We start from the raw sequence: 20,776 nt of genomic DNA, 5'->3' as shown, positions 1-20,776 counted from the left end.
ATCACTTTCTCTTCAAACATCCCCCCCCCCCCTCGGGGAAATTAGACAATGCTGTTCCCGGTGCCAACACCGAATTCTCATTACTCTGCTGAGAAAACGCCCTCTGGTGGCCATCTTTCCAAGTGCAGCACCAAGAAGTATCTTTAAGTACAAGGTAGCTCCTTACACCACCCAGTGTACAACAGAAGTTTCACAGGCACTAAAGAGGCAAGAGAGTTTGCGCTCTACGCAGCTTAGGGATTTTAGATACTTAAATCTTGTCAGGCTCCCACGGATACCTTCATTTCTGTACACCCGCTTTTTGATTTAAAGAAATGCATATTTATTGAGAGCCTAATTTGTGTCGGAAACCAGGCAATACCAGGTAGAGACAGCCATAGATGCCTTGCCTTTCAAAATCAGCCTCTTGCTATAAAGCTGGAATCAGTAGATTGACTGGGCAGGCTGGGGAAGGACCCAGGTGAGCACAGCATCCACTACCCTGACTGGAAGGTAGGAGGCAGGCAGCCAGAGCAACTTGGCATCCCAGCCTGGGCTGTAGCGCGTTCGGGGGTGGCGGGCAGTCAGGGCATGCTCCAGGCAACTGGTCACCTTCGTTAGGTCCGGGTCGCAGATCAGGTTCATGATGCGGCGCTGCACTCGGAGATCTGTAGCTTGGAAGATGCTGTAGTTAGTGTGCACGCTCACACTGCCTCTCCTCTGTCCCATGCTAGATCCTTGGGCCGGTTGCCAGGTTCAGGAAGTTACAATACCCCTCCGCCTGTCCTTCTCTTCCCTATGAGGACCTTTCTAGCCCTCTCTTTTTCCCATCATGCACCCAGTATGGGCCCAGCTACTCACAAGTAGCGAGGAAGGCTTCCCCGTAGTGGGCCTGTGTAGCTGGAGGCAGCCGGGCCCAACAGGCCTTCAGGGTGTTCTCCAGACTCTCCAGGTTGGTCACAGGGGTTCGGAAGAAGCCAGGCTCCACAATGGAGACTTGTACTCCGAACGGAGCCATGTCCCGCCTGGAGGGTGGGCAGAGAGGTTCCTGTGTTTTGATCTAGGTTTCCAGGAGTGTGGAATCTAAGATGGAGGTGTCACAGTGTAGGGACGTATCTCCTGACAGGAAAGGCTATTGCCGGTAGGCCTGGGTGGGTTGGGAACACAGGAGGTTTTTGTTTTTACTTCCTCGCGCCGAGGATAAAACCCTGGGCCTGTATATGGTAGGCAAGCAACTGAACCACATCAATACCAGCCCAGGGCGAGGTATCATTGAGAATGTTTTTCTTGTATTTTCTTGTTAAAGGAGATGTGTTGGTTATTTATATGTGTGTGGCTGCATGGGTTCCTGCGTATCGTGTGTGTAGAAGTCATTACTGGAGTTGTAGACTATTGTGAGCCACCTTGTAGGTGCTGGAAACCAAACCTGGGTCCTCTGCAAGAGCAGTAATCATTTATCCTGAGTCATGTCTTTGGCCCCTTGTTTTTGTTTTTTGAGATAAGGTCTCATGTAGCTCAGGCTAGCTCTGAACTCTCTATGTAGCCAGGGATAACCTTGAACTCTTGGTAATTTTTTTTTTTTTTCCCGAGACAGGGTTTCTCTGTGTAGCCCTGGCTGTCCTGGAACTCACTCTGTAGACCAGGCTGTGCTCGAACTTAGAAATCCGCCTGCCTCTGCCTCCCAAGTGCTGGGATTACAGGCATGTGCCACCACTGCCTGGCGGTAACGTCTGTCTTTACCTCCCATGTGTTGAGATAATGTGTGCATCATTATGTTAGTTTGCCTGTTTCTCTCTCTTCCCTGAGACAGGGTTTCTTTGCATAGTCCTGGCTGTCCTAGAAATTCACTTTGTAGACCAGGCTGGCCTCAAACCCAAGAGATCTGCCTGCCTCTGCCTCTCAGGTGCTGGGATTAAAGGCGTGCGCCACCATGCCTGGCTTCTCTCTTTTAAAATTTTAGTTTAATAGTGAATTTAGTTTAATTCACTATCTAGGTCTAGGCTAATCTTGAAATTTTCTTTTACTTAAAAAAATTGTATTTATGTATGTGTGTGCCACTGGCCATGTGTGGATTTCGGAGGAGAGCTTGGTTCTCTCCTACTAAGTATGTCCACCCAATTCAGGATGTCAGGGCTTGGAAGCAAATGCTCTTAAGCGCTTAGCCATTTTGCAGGTTCTCGTGTAGCTGTGTAGTAGAAGCTGGCCTTGAAAGTGGTAACTACAGGGCTGGAGAGATGGCTCAGTGTTTAAGAGCACTGACTGCTCTTCCTAAGGTCGTGAGTTCAAATCCAAGCAACCACATGGTGGTTCACAACCATCCTTAATGAGATCTGACGCCCTCTTCTGGTGTGTCTGAAGACAGCTACAGTGTACTCATATATAATAAATAAATCATCTTTAAAAAAAGAAAGTGGTAACCACAGTTGTGTGACCACCATGCTTGGAGTGTGTGAATGTGCGTATTTGTGTGTGTGAGACAGGATCTTGTTGCTTGGAGTGTGTGAATGTGCGTGTGTTTGTGTGTGAGACAGGATCTTGTTATATGTAGCCTAGGCTGGCTTCACCCTCTGTCGTTCTGGGATTACCGGTGGGTATCGCTATGCAGTATTCTACTCTGTGATCTGACCAATGGCTAGTGAGCTTTCTGGGGCCGTGGTGCTCAGAATCAAGCCTGACACCTCGTGCTGCTAAAGTAGCCCTGATGAACTCAATTCCGGGTCCTTCTGCCTCAGCATCCTGTTCCCTTACTTCTTCAGAAAGATTCATGTAAGTGTGAGTGTGCACACATGTGCGAGAAGGCCAGAAGAGGGCATCGCGTTGCTTGGGTGTGCGTCCGCATTATTACGGAGTGAGCAGTCTCCCTACCTGCCCTCTCCCCTACTTTTTCTTTTTCTAAAAATATTTATTTATGTTTGTGAGTGCTCTATTTGACTGTATATCTGCATGACAGGAGAGGGCATCAGATCCTGTTATAGATGATTGTGAAGACTACGTGGGTGCTGGGACTTGAACTCAGGACCTCTGGGAAAGCAGCCAGTGCTTTTACCTGCTGAGCCATCTCTCCAGCCCCTTGTCTTTTCATTTTTAAAATGAAAAGGTTTTATTTTATGTATGTGAGTACACTCTTGCTCTCTTCAGACACACCAGCAGAGGGCATCAGACCCATTACAGATGGACAGATGGTTGTGAGCCACCATGTGGTTGCTGGGAATTGAACTCAGGACCTCTGAAAGAGCAGTCGGTGCTCTTAACCTCTGTGCCATCTCTCCAGCTTTTTTTTCCTGGTTTTTTTTTTTTTTTTTTTGAGACAGGGTTTCTCTGTGTAGCCCTGGCTGTCCTGGAACTCACTCTGTAGACCAGGCTGGCTGGACCTCAGAAATCCACCTGCCTCTGCCTCCCAAATACCAGGATTAAAGGCGTGTGCCACCACTGCCTGGCTCTTTTTTTTTTTTTTTAATAGTAAATTTTGAGGTACTACAGGCCAGATAAAACAAATGTTTTTGTTTTGAGATGGGGTTTCAACATGGAACCCTGGCTGGACCAGAACTTGCTATGTACACCAGGCTGGCCTGGAACTCACAGAACTATTCCTGCCTCTGCCCCAAGTGCTGGGATTAAAGGTGTGTGCCACAATGCCTGGCAAAATTAATGTGCTTTTTTTTTGGTTGTTGTTACTTTGTGTTTTTGAGATAGGGTTTCTCTGTGTAACAGCCTTGGCTGTCCTGGAACTCGATATGTACACCAGGCTGGCCTTGAACTCATAGAGCTCTACCTGCCTCTGCTTCCCGAGTGCTGTGATTAAAGGTCTGGGAATGTACTAATATAACCATTTACAATGTAACTATTTAAATATGATAAGAACCATTGTTAGCCCGAAGGCAGCTGAGCCCATCTGGTTGGTAACTGTAGTTTGCCATTTCTTGTTCTAGAGCCCCATTCTATGTCCCCCGAAACAAAAGACTGAGTCTTGATGGGGGAATCTAGGTCGGTATCAGCTGGTGGGCGACTGGGTGGGTGAAGTGGGCAGACATTCCACTGGCCTGGCCTGTGTTGAGATCCGCGTGTAAAGCTGTGTCCATGATGCTGACTGGGAGATAGAGAGGAAGGGCCAAGGGAGACACTGAGGTTACCCGTCCAGTACGGCAGTCTTCCTCACTGGCTGCCCCCGCTGGGCCTGCCTGGGCGGCTGCCCCGGTTCAGACCCCACTGCTCCACCAGCCTCTTCAGCTCCTTTCTGTTCTCGCCAGCTTTGAGAGCTTCACTGTTTAAAATGCTGTGCAAGCCCTCAGTGGATGTGTGTGTTCCCCACACTCACAGTGAGTTTGAGGCCAGTCTGGGCTATGTAGTGACACCGTGTCTCATAAAACAGAAAAGCGAGGGGCAGACCTGACCTGGGGCCATGTCTCGGGGCTCCTCTTAAGTAGCCCTATAGTAATATTATTTATATAGAATGGTTGAGAGGATGAGAAATAATTAGTTCTTCTACTATAAATGGGGATATGCAGTTCTGATGAGGTGGTTCATAGAATAAGACCTCTTGTCATCAACCCATAACCTCAGGAGGGAACAGACTCCTCTAGGCTTACATGGCATGGTGTATTCATGCATATGTGTACACACAACAAACATGGATGTGTGGATGTGTAAGTAAATACCTGCCGAGGCTTTCCCTAACGTCTAAGCACTGCTGGGCGCTTGCACACTGAATCCCCACAAGGCAAGTCTCGCTCTGATTTAACAGATTTGGAAGGAAGACAAACAACAAAACGAAAACGCCAGAGAAGTAACCTAGTTGAGTGTGTGGTGACTCAGTCGGCTGAGGAGGGAGGATTGCCCAGTATTCCAGGACAGCCTGGTCTATGGAGTGCAGCCCAGGCTGGTTTCTGTGAGATCCAGGCACACACACACACACACACACACACACACACACACACACACACACAGAGTAGGATCCCTGCCCCTCTCCAGGCTAGGTAGGCCTGGAGCTCCGCACCCTCACCTCAGGCTGTCAGAGAAGGCCTCCAGGCCAAACTTGGAGACACAGTAGCCCCCGCCATTGGCTGCTATGCGGCCCAAGACACTGGTGATGTTGACCACCCGACCCCTGGCCTGCTGTAGCAGGGGCAGCAGGGCAAGGGTGACCCCGATGGGGCCCAGTGTGTTCACATCCAGCACTCTCTGGAAATCTTCCCGTGTGAGCCACGGCGTGGGCCCGATGATACCAGCTACACCAGCGTTATTCACCAGACCAAAAAGCCCTGTGGGAAGATGACAGACATGGGGAAGGGCTTTGGGGAGGATTTGAACCCTGCTCCTCTCCCACAGCCTCAGTGAGTCCGGGGATTGCTGTACAGACCAGGTTCCTGGGGGCTCCGCTACACTTACCAGTTCCCCCAACATGTGTCTTCACCCACTCGGCAACTTGCTGGACATTCTCGGGATCAGTGATGTCCAGCAGAGTTGTGTGGAGGCGGGAGGAGGCCATCTGCTGCAGGTCTTCTGCCCCAGAGGGGGTCAGGCAGCCAGCCAGGACTTGGAAGCCCTTCTGGTCAAGTTGTAGTGCCAGAAGGCGCCCGAAGCCGGAGTCACAGCCAGTGATGAAGATGAAAGCGTCGCTAGCCGGCAGGCTCTGCCTGTCTCTGAGCAACCACAGCACTGCCCACAGCACGGCGCCCAGGAGCAGAGGCAGCCACATGATGGGACGAGGGCAGCCTAGGCTGGGCAGGAAGACTTGGTGTTTCCTCTACTCTACTTTAGCCTGGATCCCTAACGTTCACTTAGCTGGGAGTGTCTGGTCTGCGCAGACAAATTGAGAAACTATGTGCTTGGCTGAGGATTGCCAGGCTATGGTTGACTGTGTAAAACAGATATGGGCAAGCACTTGAAATAACCCTGAGCTGGTCCTGTGGGCAGACCTATTCCTGTGTGAGAGCAGAGGGACCTGAGTTACCATTCTCCTGCTAAACCAAGGACATCAAATCCCTCTAAATGCATCCTTGCCTTGCTTTTGGAACCTAGAGCCCTCCATGTCAGTCCTGGTAGCGTCAAGATTACTGTGTGAGGCTGAACATCTTCAGTCTCTCTTGGAACCTGTTTTTTCATTTGGTAAACTGGGCTACCATGCCCACCAGGCCCATCTCCGTGTTGTGGAGACCAAGGGGGATGGAGTGTGAAGACAATGTTTGAAGCCTAAAGCCTAAACAGCCACTATACGCCATCCTTAGCTGGTCTTTTTTTTACAGCACTCCCATTCCCACCACCACTCACCTCTGGGGAAGCTGGCGGGTTTCCTCTGCCTCAGAGACTTTGCCCCTAGACTTCCCAGGCTCCCACACTCGCTACAGCTGAGGCCAAAGTCTGGAGTGGGTGGACTCTTGCTGTGGACCAGGACTGTTAAGCGGCTCTGTGTTTGAGGGATGAGGGCAGTGATGAGGAGGAGGAGCTAAGAGGCTGAGGCCTGCCCTGCTGAAGTTAGGTTTTGGCAGAGGGTAGTTGTGCCCAGGCCCCACGCCCCAGCCGCCAGGCTGTCCTTCTCAGCCTGAGCTCCTGACTGTCTGTGCCGTTGCCTCCAAGGAGGTGGGAGCTACCAAGGATGGCAGCTGCTGTTCTCTGTGGGTGTCCCTGGTTCTGTCTTTTCTTCCTTCTCAGCCCTAAAGTGACCCCAGGAATTAATCTCCAACCTGGCCCAGCCTCGTGACACTGCTTAGCAGCAGCCTGGACGAGCACATGAGCGTGTGCTGAGGCACAGCGCCAGAGCGAGGACGCCCTGGGCCTGCTTCTGCTCCCTGCTTTAATTCTGCTCTACAGAAACTGAAATCTGGAAGTAGAAAGTTTCGAGCAGAGGCCACTCACCTCTGGGCAGGCATGGGGAGACTTACTTCTCCTCACTCAAAGGCACCCGCACTAGTCCCAAAGAAGAGTAGGGGGATCCTCCGCCAAAAGGCACTTGCCCCACGGGGAAACCACCTCAGAATTCTCACTCGGGGGGAGGGGGGGCACTAGTTACTCCTTCAAACACCACACAGGATGGAAGCGAGCGTTTTTATTCATAGCTCACCAGGCTCCCTCCTGCCTGGGGAGGAGGGAGAGGTAGGAGGGGTGGGATTTAGCCTAGGATGGTGCAGACTGCAGCTGCCCTTTGTAGACGTATTCCAGCGCAGTGGCAATGGTGCGCATGTCCAGCTCGATGCTCCGAGCCCAGTTCTCCACATCCCCAATTTCCTGGGAAAGGGGAAGAGAGATTGAGGCCAGGGATCAGGGTGGGCAGATTTTACCTCCCAGCTGAGGTGGCTTACTCAGACCCACCAACCTGTCTGTCTGTCTGTCTGCCTGGCTTTGAGATGAACCACTGCAGTGTTATTAGCTTGGTGTCAGTTCCTGCACTTAAGCTGTCTCCTGCATCTTCCTCCAGACTAGCTGGTAGTATTCGTCCATGCAGCACACTCAGGGTTTATTTTGTAGAGCTAGGGATTGAACCCAGACATGTACTAGGGCCCTAAACATGTCACCGAGCTATATCCGGAGATTCTGCCTTTCTTCTTTCTAGCTTTTCTGATAACCACAGCCATAGAAGGAATATCTGGAACCATCCCTACTGCCTCATTAACCCTAGGTCTGGGATATTTATGAGACTGGAGACAACCAGTGGGGGTTCAGTTAAAGGCAGTGATGTGCTGAGTGTTACCTTAAGTGCCTGGTTGAAGTTCTCCACCATTCCAATCCACTGGCCTGTCTGCTTGGCAAACTGGGCAGCCTGGACCTGTAGGGTCTTCACCTCATGGTCCAGCTTTCTCTGGTTCATGTAGGCCTGGGCCACACTAAGGATTGGAGGAGGGGTTATGTCAGTTCATGCAACTTGTATGGGGTGGTCTTCAGGGGTAACAGCCCATTACAGAGGTAGGAGATCAGCCAGGAGGGAGGACTGGGGAAGTCTTGGGACTCTGCCTTTGCTGGGTGTGACCCAAAGGAAGCAGGCTCCTTCTTCCAATCCCAGAGTTCCCAGGAAAGCCAAGTTGGGAGCTCACTAGAAACATACCATTTCCGACCCTCTCAAGAAGTGTCTGCAGCTGAGATGGGGCAGGGAAGGTTAACCTGGGGGACATCCCTGAGGAAGGAGTTGGGAGGGAAAAGGGAGCGTGGGAAAATTCAGCAGCAGGGACACATCTGGCAGCCATTTGAAGCCCAGTGAACGAATGCTGCAAGAAGTTGCAGCGGAAATCAGGCCGCTCCCTGAATCTGGGGTGGGATGGGAGACCACACGCCCCTCCTCAGGAACCCGGAGTCAAATGAGCCTACCCAAGAGATTTTCTTGGCTCTTCCCAGGCCCATTTTTGAGACAGGGTCTTATGTAGCCCAAGATGACCCCAGACTTGCTATGTGGATGAAGCTGGCCTTGATCTAATCCTCCTGCCTCCACAGTCCAAGTGCTGGGATTACAGGCACACAGGCAATCACCGTCACACCCTCCTGTCCCTTCCACCACCCGATGACTGGGCACCATGCCGCCCACACAGCCCAGCGCTTACACTTCTTTTCAGCTCAGTCAAGGTGCTGGCTTTGGTAGCCATCACCACAAAGGTTCTCGTCCTCCACCAGTGTTCCCCCCCCCCCCCATGTAACCAGTGCGCTCTCTCTTTCTAGCAGATGACCTTTTCATTCCCCATTCCAAAGCTCTAGGTCAGTACGGAGACTCCACATCCGGTGCCCTCACCCACTGGAATGTGTGGGGGCAGAGGAGGCAAAGGGCTGGGGGGGGGGGTTCAAGAAAGTGGGCAGGGCACCTGACAAGGGTTGAAGACAAACTAAGCCTTTGTTTTATTTTGCTGGAGAATAGGAGCTGTGGGGAGCAACACAAAACCCTTTCTAATCAGGATTTGGCTTTAGCTGCCCTGTGAGCTTCGAATGTGGGGTGGCACATCTAGCAAGTAAACAGAAAGGGAGAAGTCTGGCCAGCCTCACAAATGTGGCAAGGGACATGCCAGTGTGGGGACACCAGAGAAGAGAGCTGTCTGGAGACAAAGGACACCAGAGGCTCCAGCCACAGCCATTCTTTCCCCTAATCTCCCCTCAAGATGAGTCATGGAGATGACCCCAGCCCCTGCATGACTCTCTTGGGTGACTCAGTCTCTGGATCTGCGACCAAGCCTGTCACTCGCCCCGAGCGGAAGGCATAGGATATGCCCCCTTTCTTCCCATAGACTATCAGATGGCCATCTCTGCACTATTATGAGTCATGCAGGGCCAGGAAATCTTTCCAAGTCTGTGACTACCACAGGTCTTTTTGTGGAGGGTTGAGGTTGGGGGTAGGGTCCCTGGAGACCCAGAAGAGACAGCCTGGGCTTGTCATAGCTCTTGGCTTAGGCTTGTCCTTACTTCTACCAGCTGTGCCATCTTGTCCCTGCCATTTGTTTCGTAGGCTTGCCAGGGAGTAGGAGGTAAGGAAGGAAAGAGGGTATGTGGTGGAAGAGGCTGTCCTTCCCTCCCACCCAAGTGACAGCTGGACGTAAAAGGGTCAGTCAAGTTGGCCAGATGGCATCAAGTTGTGCCAGGGAAGTTTGTGGGGGGGAGGGATTCTGTTTCCCCAACCTCTGCAGCTGTCAACTCCATCAGCGTTAGTCAAAGCTGACTCAAGCCTCCATAAAGTTACATTGGGGGAGGGGACAGATCAGGGGAGTTACTGGGACACCTGGACCTTTCTGAAGGATGGCCCAGACCCTGCCCAACCAGGGTGGATGGGGGAAACCGGAGTTGAAGGAAGAGGCTCATACCCTACGTTGAGGTGATCCACCAACGCTTCAGTCAGGCAGGTCGCTGCAGTGATAGCTTCTCTCCTCCTCTTCTCTGGGGAAGAGAGAAAGGGATTGGAGTAGACTTTGTATTTGAAAGATGTTGCTAATGGGTCCTCATGCACTCACTACTGTTTTAGAAACTGCCAACTAATGTCAGACCTCTTAAAGAGAACCTCCCACACATAAACAAAACAAACCCCCTTTATTTTGGAGGCAAGGAAACTGGGGCGCTGAGAAGGGAATGGACACTCCATCAGGCGCGCCTAGGGCTCTTCCCAGACACCCTTTCTCCACTACTTTGGGCAACTCCAGGATTCCCAGTCTAGGCCGGGGAATGACTCGCTTCGTTGCCTTAGTGGTGTGGCAGAGTCACTGCAACCCAGCCTCTCCCTGGGCGGTCCTCAATCCCTCCCACTTCCGGGCTGAGAAGCTGGCTGGGCCAATCGGCAACGCGAGTCACGGCCAGGGGCGGGGCTCAGCGCCGCCTGGGCGGGATGGAGAGATGCGGCGAAGGGACTCGAGCGGTGCCAAGGGGACCAGCGCGGGTTGGCAAGGGGACGGAGTTTCCAGAAGTGCCGCCCCCAATTCCCTGCCCCGCACCCGGGCCGCCCGCTAGCCGGCGCCCTCCCCTTGACCTGGGAGGTTACCCGAGGTCCAGGCTTCCGGAAGAAGCTAGGCCGCGACCGGGAGCGGCCGACCGGACACTGAGCGAGCTCACCCTGCAGCTCCTTGCGTTCGTTCTGCTTGGCCTGGTGTTCTTTGAGCAGGCGGGACAGCATGGTCGGTTGTGGCTGGGTGTGGGCACGACGGGCCCCTCCCTAAGGCCGCGGGAGCCGCACTGTGCCTCGGCTCACCCGGAACGGAGTCACGTGACCACGCGATCACGTGACACGGGAGCCTCCCTCTCCTTTTGGCGCAGGGTGGTTGCTATTGAGCTAAAGGAGGGAAGTGGAGGGTTGGTGGGTTGGTGAGCTGTTCTCTAGTGGCTCAGCTTTCGGAGCTGGGAACGCTTTTCGTATTTAGTCGTGCTGAAGAGTCAGTTCTCACACGCCCTGGCTGTCAGGCTTTGAGAGTATTGGTGGCCTCATGCTGTCCGCTACACTTCTGTTACTAGGGCGGCAGAAGCTCCCTGAACTCATTGAGATTCTTTTCTTTCCTTCACCTTACCTCCTGGCAGTGCCGGCCGGTTCTCAGTGGAGTCCCAGCTTCCTCTCCCTAGAAGAGAGTGCTTTCCCGCCCTCTGGTCCCCACACTTCTCTACCGAGGTTCCCTCAGCTCTGGCTGATCACCGTAGAGCAAGCAGCGTGTGAGGCACCTCAAGCAGCCTTCTAGGGAAGCCTTGCTGCTGTTGCGGGCAGCGAGTGGTGAACGCGCAAATCCATCCCTGTCCTTTTGTGGTCACGGAATGTGAACCCATTTTAGTCGTGGCAGAAGCGTAAGTGCTACTGCCAAAGCGAAAGGTCAATTATACAGTGCCTCTCCGACCAAGGAGGAATGCTTCCAGGACTAATTCCAACGAGAAAAATTATAAACACCATCAATTTATTGCTGTTGTTACAATCTCTCTCTCTCTCTCTCTCTCTCTCTCTCTCTCTCTCTCTCTCTCTCTCTCTCTCTCTCTCTCTCGGCTCCTTGTGTTTTTCATGGTGGCCTGGAATCCAACAGTCCCACAAGTAACTGGGGCTTCAGCGCGCATTACAAATGTGCAGACATACCCCAGCATGGTGGCCCACACCTTTGATCCTAGCAGGCCTGTGGCAGAGGCAGGAGGATGTCTATGGATTTGAGGCCATCCTGGTCTACAGATCGAACTTCAGGGCAGCTAGGATTATGTAGAGAGACCTTGTCTCAAAGCAGAAACACACAAACCACACATACACACACACACACACACACACACACACACACACACACACACACACACACAAAACAAAAAACAAAAAAACAAAACCAAAAAAAACAAATGTGGAGACATGCTGGCCAAATTTTGGTCAATCTTCTTACCTATCTGAACTTTAGTTGTTAATATTAGACTAATATTTAGCTCTGGCTAAAGATTGGAATCCCATTGAAGAGTCTGTTAAAATGCTGTCATCTGTGGAATACTGATGCAAACCTGTCAGGGGCTGAAGTGGAAGAATGGGCTAGATTAGCTTGGGCTACATAGCAAGATCCTGTCCCCTACTTTCATTTTGATGCCAAATTTATTAAATGGATTCTCTGAAGGATCAGTTTATCTATAGATTGATCTATCTATCTACCTAACTACCTATCATCTCTGTATCAGGTGATTCCAAATTGCGTCCAAAGTTGAGGAGCGTGGGGCTAACCCATGTCTAAGATTGTTCACAGCTTTGTCATTTGTCATAACTCAGCTATTTTCTGAGTTATGGTGCAGATGAAGTTGATAGCTTGCCCTACTAGCAGGCCAAATGGATTCAGAACAAATTAGATTTTTTTTTTTTTTTTTTTTTTTGGTCTTTTTTCAGCAGGATTTCTCCGTGTAGCCCTGGCTGTCCTGGAACTCACTCTGTAGATCAGGCTGGTAGAATATTCTTGAAGTTTCTTTCTTTCTTTCTTTTTTTTTTTGGATTTGGTTTTTTTGAGACAGGGTTTCTCTGTATAGCCCTGGCTGTCCTGGAACTCACTCTGTAGACCAGGCTGGTCTCGAACTCAGAAATCCACCTGCCTCTGCCTCCCAAGTGCTGGGATTACAGGCGTGCGCCACCACCGCCTGGCTCTTCTTGAAGTTTCTTAGTAAGAGTGAGAGTTACTGATGACCGGTATATTCAGCGAGTTTACTCCTTTTGTGTGTGGGCGGTGGTGCTACACGCCGTCGTATGCATGTTTAGATCGGAAGGTAACATTAGGAGCCAGTTCTCTTTCTACCATATGGGCCCTGAGGGATGAAGTTCAGGTCTTGCTGGCCCTTCTTCAGCTGTTTGAAGAATGGTATCTTGTACCCTGGGAGATGTGTGACCATTGAAGGATGAACAAGAAGAAGTATATGAACTAGTTAAAACTAGTTAAATGACAGCATCGAGCAGAATTTCATTAACTGTCAAAGTAACAGTTAGAAACTTTTATTCTCATTTTTTATTATGTGTGTGAGCGTACACACACACACACACACACACACACACACACACACACACCATGCCAGTGGGGGCCAGAAGACAGCACCTGATTCCCTGGAGCTAGAATTTAAGGCAGTTGTAAGTCAACCTGATGGGGTGCTGGGAACTGAACTTAGGTCTCCTGGAATAGTATTAAAAGCTTTTAACTGCTGAGCCATCACTCCAAGTCCCTACAATACAATTTTTAAGTAGGGTGAATAATTTAAAAAAGGAGAAAAATTGAAAAAAAATTAAGACTGTGGTACAGCTCAGTGCTTGCCTTGCGTGTTCCGAGGTCTGGGTTTAATCCCCAGCACTAGATACATGCAAAAGCTAAATAAAGACGTTGGATAATATTCATGTATAAAAGTGTGTATATGTATAAGCGTTTTCTGAGCACTCATAATAGGCCACTTTGTGTGTTCATTTAATCCCTAGAACAACCCTGTGAAATACTGCTGACATCTCTAATATGCAGATGAAGAGTCTGAGGAGAGCAGTTAAATGATGGAGCTAATAGGCAGAGTTAGGACACAGATTCAGGGTGATTCTATTTTATTTTTGCTTTGTTTTTTGTTTTTATGTAGGTTTTTTTTTTTTTTTTTTTTTGGTTTGGGTTTTATGAGACAGGGTTTCTTTGCATAGCTCTTGTCCTGGACTAGCTTTGTCGACCATGCTGGCTTTGAACTCACAGAGATCCACCTGCCTCTGCCTCTGGAGTACTGGGATTAAAGGTGTGAGCCACCATGCCTGACTCAGGCTGTTTCTAAATCTGCATCACATAAATCAAAGAGAGACTCTAGGAGGGGAGCCCTAAACATTCTTCATGGGACGTAGTTGGATGTGAGCTAAAGGGAATCCTGGTACTCTCTCTCATGGGATGGGTCCTGGGTTGGACCAGTCATTGGTTGGCAGAATAAATTCTGGGTCGAAGGTTTTGTGGCTGGATTGGTGTCCCCATCCCTCCATTGGAAGGTCACAGGAGGTGGCCATTTCAGGTTTCATGTCCCCTATTACTAGGAGTCTTAGCTACAGTCACTCTCATAGATCTCTGGGAGTTTCTATTGCCCTGGGTTTCTAGCTCTTCCATGAGATATTACCCAACTGATTCCAGTTCTCTGTCCGTCTGTCCTTCCGACACTTGGTCCTCCCCACACGTGATCCTTCTCCACCTTCCCTTCCACCCTAGTCCCTCCCTCCTCCCACCCCTGACGTCTGTTCTGTTTCCCCTTCTGAGTGAGATTCAAGCATCCACCAGTAGGCCCTCCATATTATTAGCTTCTTTGGGTCTGTGGATTATAGCATGGTCATGCTGCTATGGCTAATATCTACTTATACGTGAGTACACGTTTGTATTTCTGGGTCTGGGTTTCTTCACTCAGGATGATCTTTTCCAGTTCCATCCATTTGCCAGCAAATTTCATGATGTCATTGTTTTTAATAGCTCAGTAATATTCCATTGTGTAAATGTACTACATTTTCTTTATTTTTTCTTTGGTTGATGGACATCTAGGCTGTCTTCAGTTTCTGGCTATTATGAATAGAGGTGCTATGAGCATAGCTGAGCAGGCGTCCTTGTGGGATGGTGGAGCATCTTTTGGGTCTATGCCCAGGAGTCATATAGCTGAGTCTTCAGTACAACTATTCCCAACTTTCTGAGAAACTGACAAATTGATTTTCAGAATAGTTGTACAAGTTTGCACTCCCACCAGCAATGGAAGATTGAGTGTTCCTCTTGCTTCCCATTCTCTCCAGCATGAGCTGTCACTTGAGTTTTCAATCTTAGCCATTCTCACCCCTGACACTATTAATGATATCCTGATATACTTACAGACAGAGCCTATCATAACTGTCATCAGAGAGGCTTTACCCAGCAACTGATGGAAGCAGATGCAGAGACGCACAGCCAGACAGTCGGCAGAGCTCAGGGAATCTTGTGGAAGAGGGGTGAAGGACTGAAGGAGCCGAGAGGTCGAGGACACCACAAGAAACCTACAGGATCAACTGACCTGGCTCCACAAGGGCTCATAGAGACTGAATCACCAACCAGAGAACATGCATGGGACGCACCTAGGCCCCCTACACATATGTAACAGATGTGTAGCTTGGTCTTCATGTGGGTCCCCTAACAGCAGGAATAGGGACTGTTTTTGACTACCTTGCGTGCCTTTGGATTCTTTCCCCCTAATTGTTTAGCCTCAATCTGAAAAGATGCACCTGGTCCTACTGCAACTTAACATATTAAGGTGGGTTGATATCCATGGGAGGCCTTCTCTGAGGAGAAAGGGAGGAGAGTGAAGGGAAGCTGTGATCGGGATGTAAATAAATAAGTTATTAATTAATTAATTAATTAATTAATTAATTAATGGAAACAGCAGCAGCGCCACCAACGGGAATTCTGGCAAAGAAGGCGCTTTTGGGAAAGGGTGCTGTAAAGAAGGGCGATCAATAGAAGCAGAAGCGGGAAGGGTGAGAACAGCACAGGGCAGAGTGGCCCAGGCCTCCCCGCCCCCTCTCACGCTGGCTCTCCTTTTAACTGCAGTGAGCAAGCAAAACAGAGGCAGAATGAAAGATGCCTGCTGCTTTACTCCCAGAGCTTAGGAACTTGAGAGAGAGGGGTTTGGGTTGGCGGGGTTGCTGGAACAGAGGCATGGATTGCGTGATATGGAAGGTGGGGGTTAATGAGAGGGGTCGATACTGGGAATTTCAGGAGTAACTCAGACAAAGTGTCAGGATCATCTTGTATTCCCCTCACCCGCCTTGGCACAACTTCCTGACATTTTCACAATAGACACTGCCGGGATTCTGCAGACATCAGTCTCTGTCCTTCTTTCCCACATACTGGCTGATCCTCTGCCCTAGAGCTGGGCAGCAGACATGGGGTACCTACACCTGAGAGCCCCAACTCATCTCTACAGGATTATCTTTTAACTGGTTTTGGCCAGGTCCTTATTTACTGTGTGACTCCAGTTTCTGCTGTAACTGAAGCTCATTAGCCTCACCCGACTTTGGTAACAGTGGACACAAGATGCATCTGCAGGGGATGACTCCTCTGTTTAAAATTTCCCTCCCCTGTCCCTTTCCCTCTCCCGACTCCATCCCTCTTTCCCTCCTCTTCCCTCTCTCTTCGCACGTGCATGTACATGCTCGGCTCTGAGTGTTTGTGAGAGTTCACGAGCATGTATGTATGGCGGCTGGACGTTGACAGTGAGTGCTTTCCTCAGTAGTTCTCTACTTTGTGTGCTGAGGAAGGGTCTTTTGCTGAGCCCCAAGCTCGCCAATTTTGGTTAGTTTCGCTAGCCAGCTTGCCCCAGAGGCCCCCAGTCTCTCCTTGAGTGCTGGGGTGACAGGATTCTTCATGCACACATTACCCTGGGCCACCTCTCTGGATCAATACCCTGAAGTTTGGAATTTGGTAGTGTGTTTCACACTGGTAATCCCAGTTCTTTGGAGACTAAGGCAGGATGCTTGCCACAAGTTCAAGGCCAGCATGGCCTACAGAATGAGTTCCAGGCCATCTTGGGTTACAATGTGTGGTCCTGGCTCCAAAACCAAAACCAAAACAAAGCAAAACAAATCAAGCAAACTAACAAACAGAAACAACAACAACAAACCAATCACTGCCCCCATCACCCTAAGTAAACAAAACAAAACAAAATGAATCTGACATCTCATTCAGCTCCTTTCTGTCCATGATTTTACACCTGGCTTGTTCCCCTTAGAACGAGCGAATGCGGTTCCACACTTCTCTTCCCTGTTTCTTTGAGGTTTCTCTCACAGAGCTTTAGTCAACAAACGGAGTATGTAGGCCAAACCTTAGTGCTGGGAACTGCTCACTGTTTAGAGGTTGGATGAGGACCGAGGGAGGGCGAGAGGAGGGAGTGGAGAATGCTTGCACGCTTCACATACTGGGCAGTCTGGCTGGGCTTCAAGAGAGGGGGCCGCTGGCAGCGTGGCCAAATTCCAAATGTTGGCCTAAAGCCAGGGCTCAAAGAAAAGGGCCCCTTAAGATGGGTCTAAATGGCTCCCTGTGGGAAATGACCCCTGGGCCCTCTCTCCAAGATGCAAGAGTTTCTCTTGGGTCCTCAAAAACTAGAATGGTCAAGCCATTTCCCTGTGGACTTCACTCAATCACATTTATGTTCTTTCTTTCCCAGCCACTCCCACAGCATGAGCTTTGGCCACAGCCAGAACTCAGAGGCTGGCAAAGGCCTCCAGTGCTGGAGAGGAGGGTGGAGTGAGTGAGAAAGTCCTCAAGATGTGTGCTGGGGAGAGAAAGGGTGACCCTTGACACACACTCCAAGTCTTTGTTGCCAGAGTGGTTGGAGGGAGAAGTGACCTGTGGAGTGGGTCTTCTGGAAGGTCTTGCTTAGAGGTTAGAGATAACAGGAAAAGGTGTGTTCTGGGGTGCTAGGGAAAAAGTGTCCCAGACGCAGGTGAAGACCGTGTTCAGGGAATAAAGGGACAGGAGAGAACGGCTACTCTCTTTCCTGGGCATGGACATTTCTCAATTAAAATATATTTTGAAATTGTTTTAGACTGAGAGAAAAAATTTCAAAAGTAGTGTGCAAAGGCCCGGGGATCTTTTGTTCTGTTTCCTAGAATGGTGGCGTTGTATGTAATGGCAGTGTGATATCAGGAGCAGGAAGCAACACTGGTACAATACCACTAACAATCCGCAAGCCCTGTCCATTTGAAAAACGTCATTTCCCTGTGTCTTCGTTCATGATTGTAGTAGAGTGTGGTTTTGCCCCATGCACATATTTAACCACCACAACAGAGCCTGCCGTTCTGAAGAAGCTTCCTTGAGCTTTTTCTTTTCTTCTTTTTTTATTAGATATATTCTTTATTTACATTTCAAATGTCCCCTTTCCTGACTCCCCCCTCCCCCAAAATCCCATAGCCATCTCCCCATCCTCCATCAACCCTCTTCTGCTTCCCTGTCCTGGTATCCTCTACACTATGGCATCAAGTCTTTCCAGGACCAAGGGCCTCTCTCTCTCTCTTTGGTGTCTAACAAGACCATCCTCTGCTGCTGATGTGTCTGGAGCCATGGGTAACTTCATGTGTCTCTTTGGTTGATGGTTTTGTCCCTGGGAGCTCTGGGAATACTTGGTGACTCATATTGTTGTTCCTCTTATGGTGCTGCAAACCCCTTCAGCTCCTTGGGTCCTTTCTCTAGTTTCTGCATTGGTGAACCCAGTGCTCAGTTCAATGGCTGTCTTGAGCCTTTTCTTTTCTTTTCTTTTTTCTTTTCTTTTCTTTTCTTTTCTTTCTTTCTTTCCTTTTGGATTTGTTTTTTTTTTTCAAGACAGGGTTTCTCTGTATAGCCCTGGCTGTTCTGGAACTCACTCTGTAGACCAGGCTGGCCTCGAACTCAGAAATCCGCCTGCCTCTGCCTCCCAGAGTGCTGGGATTACAGGCATGCGCCACCACTGTCCAGCGAGCCTTTTCTTAATACTTAGATTCACCCCTCTGTCTTTGTCTCCCTGCAAACACTATATAGTTTCATCATTTTGAGAGTGTTTTGTCAATGTTATAATACAGTATTTTTGCTTGTGTGTGTTGGGAATCGTAATCCGTGACTTCTTGTATGCCAGGAAGGCATTCTTCCACTGATCTCCGCCCTAATCCTGAGCTCCGCCCTAATCCTGAGCTCCACCCTAGTCCTGAGCTCCACCCTAGTCCTGAGCTCCGCCCTAGTCCTGAGCTCAGCCCTAGTCCTGAGCTCTTCTTGGATTTGGTTGCGTAGTCCAGTCACACTATGAGGGTTTGGAGTGAAGGAGTGCAGCTTTGAACGTGGCTTATTAATTTTACTAATTTATAAACTTGACTACTCGAGTGGAAGACGTTTCCTGACCTGGTGTTTAATGAGGGCCTTCCCCGACCCTCCGGGTTTCTCTAGTTTCTTCACGTCTGTTTACCTACATTGTAGCTCAGCACTGCAACATTTTGCTCAGGATCATCCTGTACGGAAATATATTTGTCTTCATTACTAAGCTGGTTTAGTAGTCTTGTGTGTTCTTCTCTCCCTTGCCCCGCTATTTATAGTAGGGCTAATTTTGGGTGACCAATCTCTCTTATTTTCTGCTTCTTCCTCCTGTGGCGGGTGAGGTGACTTCTCAAATATTTGGGCAGAGGAGGTCAGAAGCAGATTCTTGGCATCTGATTTCAGCCTCGGATTTATGGGAAGCTGGTAGGGTGCAGACAGAGGCTAGCCAAGCTGCAGGTGCAGAAAGGAAGGCAGCTGGAGCTCTAAAGGCATTTGACCTGAGTCAGAGGCCTGGGGAGGAGTCCTAAGTCCTGGGTTCCATCCCAGTTGCGCCCTTCTGCGTTTTCACATGATCTCCTTTCTGGGGCTCTGAGACACAAACACACTGGAGAGGGAACACTGGGGGACACTGAAGGCAGAACCCTATTGCCTGTCGTACATATGCATCTCTTTCATAGCACCTGTTTAGAGGCGTGCTACAGCCCTGCAGAGCACTACAAAAATGGCCAAACTCTCATATGCATTTTATCTGTCCTGGGAGCAAAGATGTCCTATGATCAGGGTAAGAGCCAGAGAATAATCCTTAACAGAAAAGAGATAAGGAGACACGGGAGAGGTAGCTTTTAAGACAGAGAAGAAGAGGGTTCACAAGAATATGGGAGATTTGGAGGGTACTGACAGAAGAGACACTGAGAAATAGTCTGGGAAAAATCTCTAGAGTGGCATGCTCAAGGTAGGGGTGTGTAAAAACAGAACTTCAGGCAAAACTGTCAGAGAGGGGTGCATGCAAGACCAATGCCTAGTAAGAAAGAGAGGCCAGAAGGCAAAGTGGGAGGCTGGAAGGCCACTACTTTGCCGAATTATTCCCCAGCTCCTCTCTTGGCCTCATTGCTTGATTAGAGTTATAAATAGCAAAGAGATGGAAAAAAATGTCCCCTCCCTTTGCTTCTACACCAGCGTGGGAGAAGGGAAGAGAAGTTGGGTAGGCCTTTGGGTCTCTGTGGAAATCTCTTTTTTTGGGGTGGGGGGATAGGGTCTGGCTATTGGAGATCACCCAACTCCTGCCTGAAGTAGCCCCAAACTCTGCATGCCCCTTCTGTTGATCTATCCAGAGACAAATTCACTACGTAGCGTTGTAGGCGGGGCTGACTTCCTTTTCGTTCCCTGCTGAGGTTGCAGGTGTGGGTCACCAAGCCTGGCTCCCCTCCCCCTCTTAGGTTTTGAGACAGGGTCACACCCTGTAGCTCTGACTGGCCTGGAACTCTTCCTGTAGACCAAGTTAGCCTCGAGATGAGATCTTCCTGGCTCTGCATAGTGAGTGCTGGGAATATAGGCGTGTCCTACCACACCCAGTTTGCCATCCTTTTTTTGTTGTGTTGGAAAAGCCCAGTCCCGGGAAGGACCTGATAACAGGATACACCCTTTCTAAGTCTTTGTCTCTTAGGTCCAGTGTCTTTCATTTTTGCCCCCTTTTAAACTTCGCTTCCCTCTCCACAGTTTAATTTGCATTTCTTATTTTACTCTCTTTTCTCCTTCACTGCAGACTCTGAGCTAACTCTTGACCTTCCCCCTGTTCTTCAGTCCCCTGCTGAAGTTCTTCTCTCCACTGCTCCAGTCTCTGCACCTGCTGAGTGTTTTCTGTGCCTTTACTTTTTTCTCGTCCTCTGAATGCTGAAGTTGTTTGTGACTTGCTAACATTGCCTTCGTTATCTGTGGGCTGTAGGACATGGGGAACGGTTTGGTTCTCGCAGCGTAGGAGATGCGCTGTGCGACTCCAGGGGAGACGAAGTCAGTAAAGGACCACTCCAGACCGAGGCCCAGGAACTGTCCCGTCCTCTGTTTTTTCAGCAAATCTGCCTTCTCAGCCTCATCCCCATTCTCTGTGATTCTTCTTTTCTAAT

The 20,776-nt window shown here is 49.7% G+C and overlaps 2 protein-coding genes across 4 annotated transcripts; both read right to left on the bottom strand.

The window, feature by feature from the left end:
• Window positions 1-322: 322 nt before the first annotated feature.
• Window positions 323-6,871, bottom strand: Rdh5 (retinol dehydrogenase 5). 3 transcript variants are annotated; one of them, XM_052165930.1, is made up of 5 exons: window positions 6,247-6,871; window positions 5,365-5,696; window positions 4,979-5,237; window positions 841-1,004; window positions 323-653 (listed from the first exon to the last, which is right to left on the bottom strand). In XM_052165930.1, the coding sequence occupies exons 2-5, from the start codon at window positions 5,672-5,674 to the stop codon at window positions 424-426; spliced, it is 963 nt and encodes a 320-aa protein (XP_052021890.1). In that variant the 5' UTR covers window positions 5,675-5,696; window positions 6,247-6,871; the 3' UTR covers window positions 323-423. The 3 variants fall into 3 exon arrangements, with proteins under 3 accessions (XP_052021890.1, XP_052021893.1, XP_052021892.1); XM_052165933.1 differs by having other exon boundaries at window positions 323-647; XM_052165932.1 differs by having other exon boundaries at window positions 5,365-5,691.
• Window positions 6,872-7,006: 135 nt separating this feature from the next.
• On the bottom strand, window positions 7,007-10,654 carry Bloc1s1 (biogenesis of lysosomal organelles complex 1 subunit 1). The gene is made up of 4 exons (XM_052165965.1): window positions 10,486-10,654; window positions 9,747-9,819; window positions 7,664-7,796; window positions 7,007-7,200 (listed from the first exon to the last, which is right to left on the bottom strand). The coding sequence occupies exons 1-4, from the start codon at window positions 10,544-10,546 to the stop codon at window positions 7,090-7,092; spliced, it is 378 nt and encodes a 125-aa protein (XP_052021925.1). The 5' UTR covers window positions 10,547-10,654; the 3' UTR covers window positions 7,007-7,089.
• Between the last annotated feature and the right edge of the window lie 10,122 nt (window positions 10,655-20,776).

This window comes from Apodemus sylvaticus, chromosome 20, assembly GCF_947179515.1.
Source record: "Apodemus sylvaticus chromosome 20, mApoSyl1.1, whole genome shotgun sequence".
Taxonomy (NCBI): Eukaryota; Metazoa; Chordata; class Mammalia; order Rodentia; family Muridae; genus Apodemus; species Apodemus sylvaticus.
This window is presented reverse-complemented; position numbering and strand designations above follow the sequence as displayed.

Coding starts and splice junctions, on each gene's coding strand:
- Rdh5 (XM_052165930.1), bottom strand. CDS start 5,674: ATGTGGCTGCCTCTGCTCCTGGGCGCCGTGCTGTGGGCAGTGCTGTGG. Junction 1,005..4,978: donor GCCTTCTCTGACAGCCTGAG/GTGAGGGTGCGG, acceptor CCCACCCTCCAG/GCGGGACATGGCTCCGTTCG. Junction 654..840: donor GGAAGCCTTCCTCGCTACTT/GTGAGTAGCTGG, acceptor GCATCTTCCAAG/CTACAGATCTCCGAGTGCAG.
- Bloc1s1 (XM_052165965.1), bottom strand. CDS start 10,546: ATGCTGTCCCGCCTGCTCAAAGAACACCAGGCCAAGCAGAACGAACGC. Junction 7,797..9,746: donor GTGGATCACCTCAACGTAGG/GTATGAGCCTCT, acceptor TCCAATCCTTAG/TGTGGCCCAGGCCTACATGA. Junction 7,201..7,663: donor ACTTCAACCAGGCACTTAAG/GTAACACTCAGC, acceptor CCCCTTTCCCAG/GAAATTGGGGATGTGGAGAA.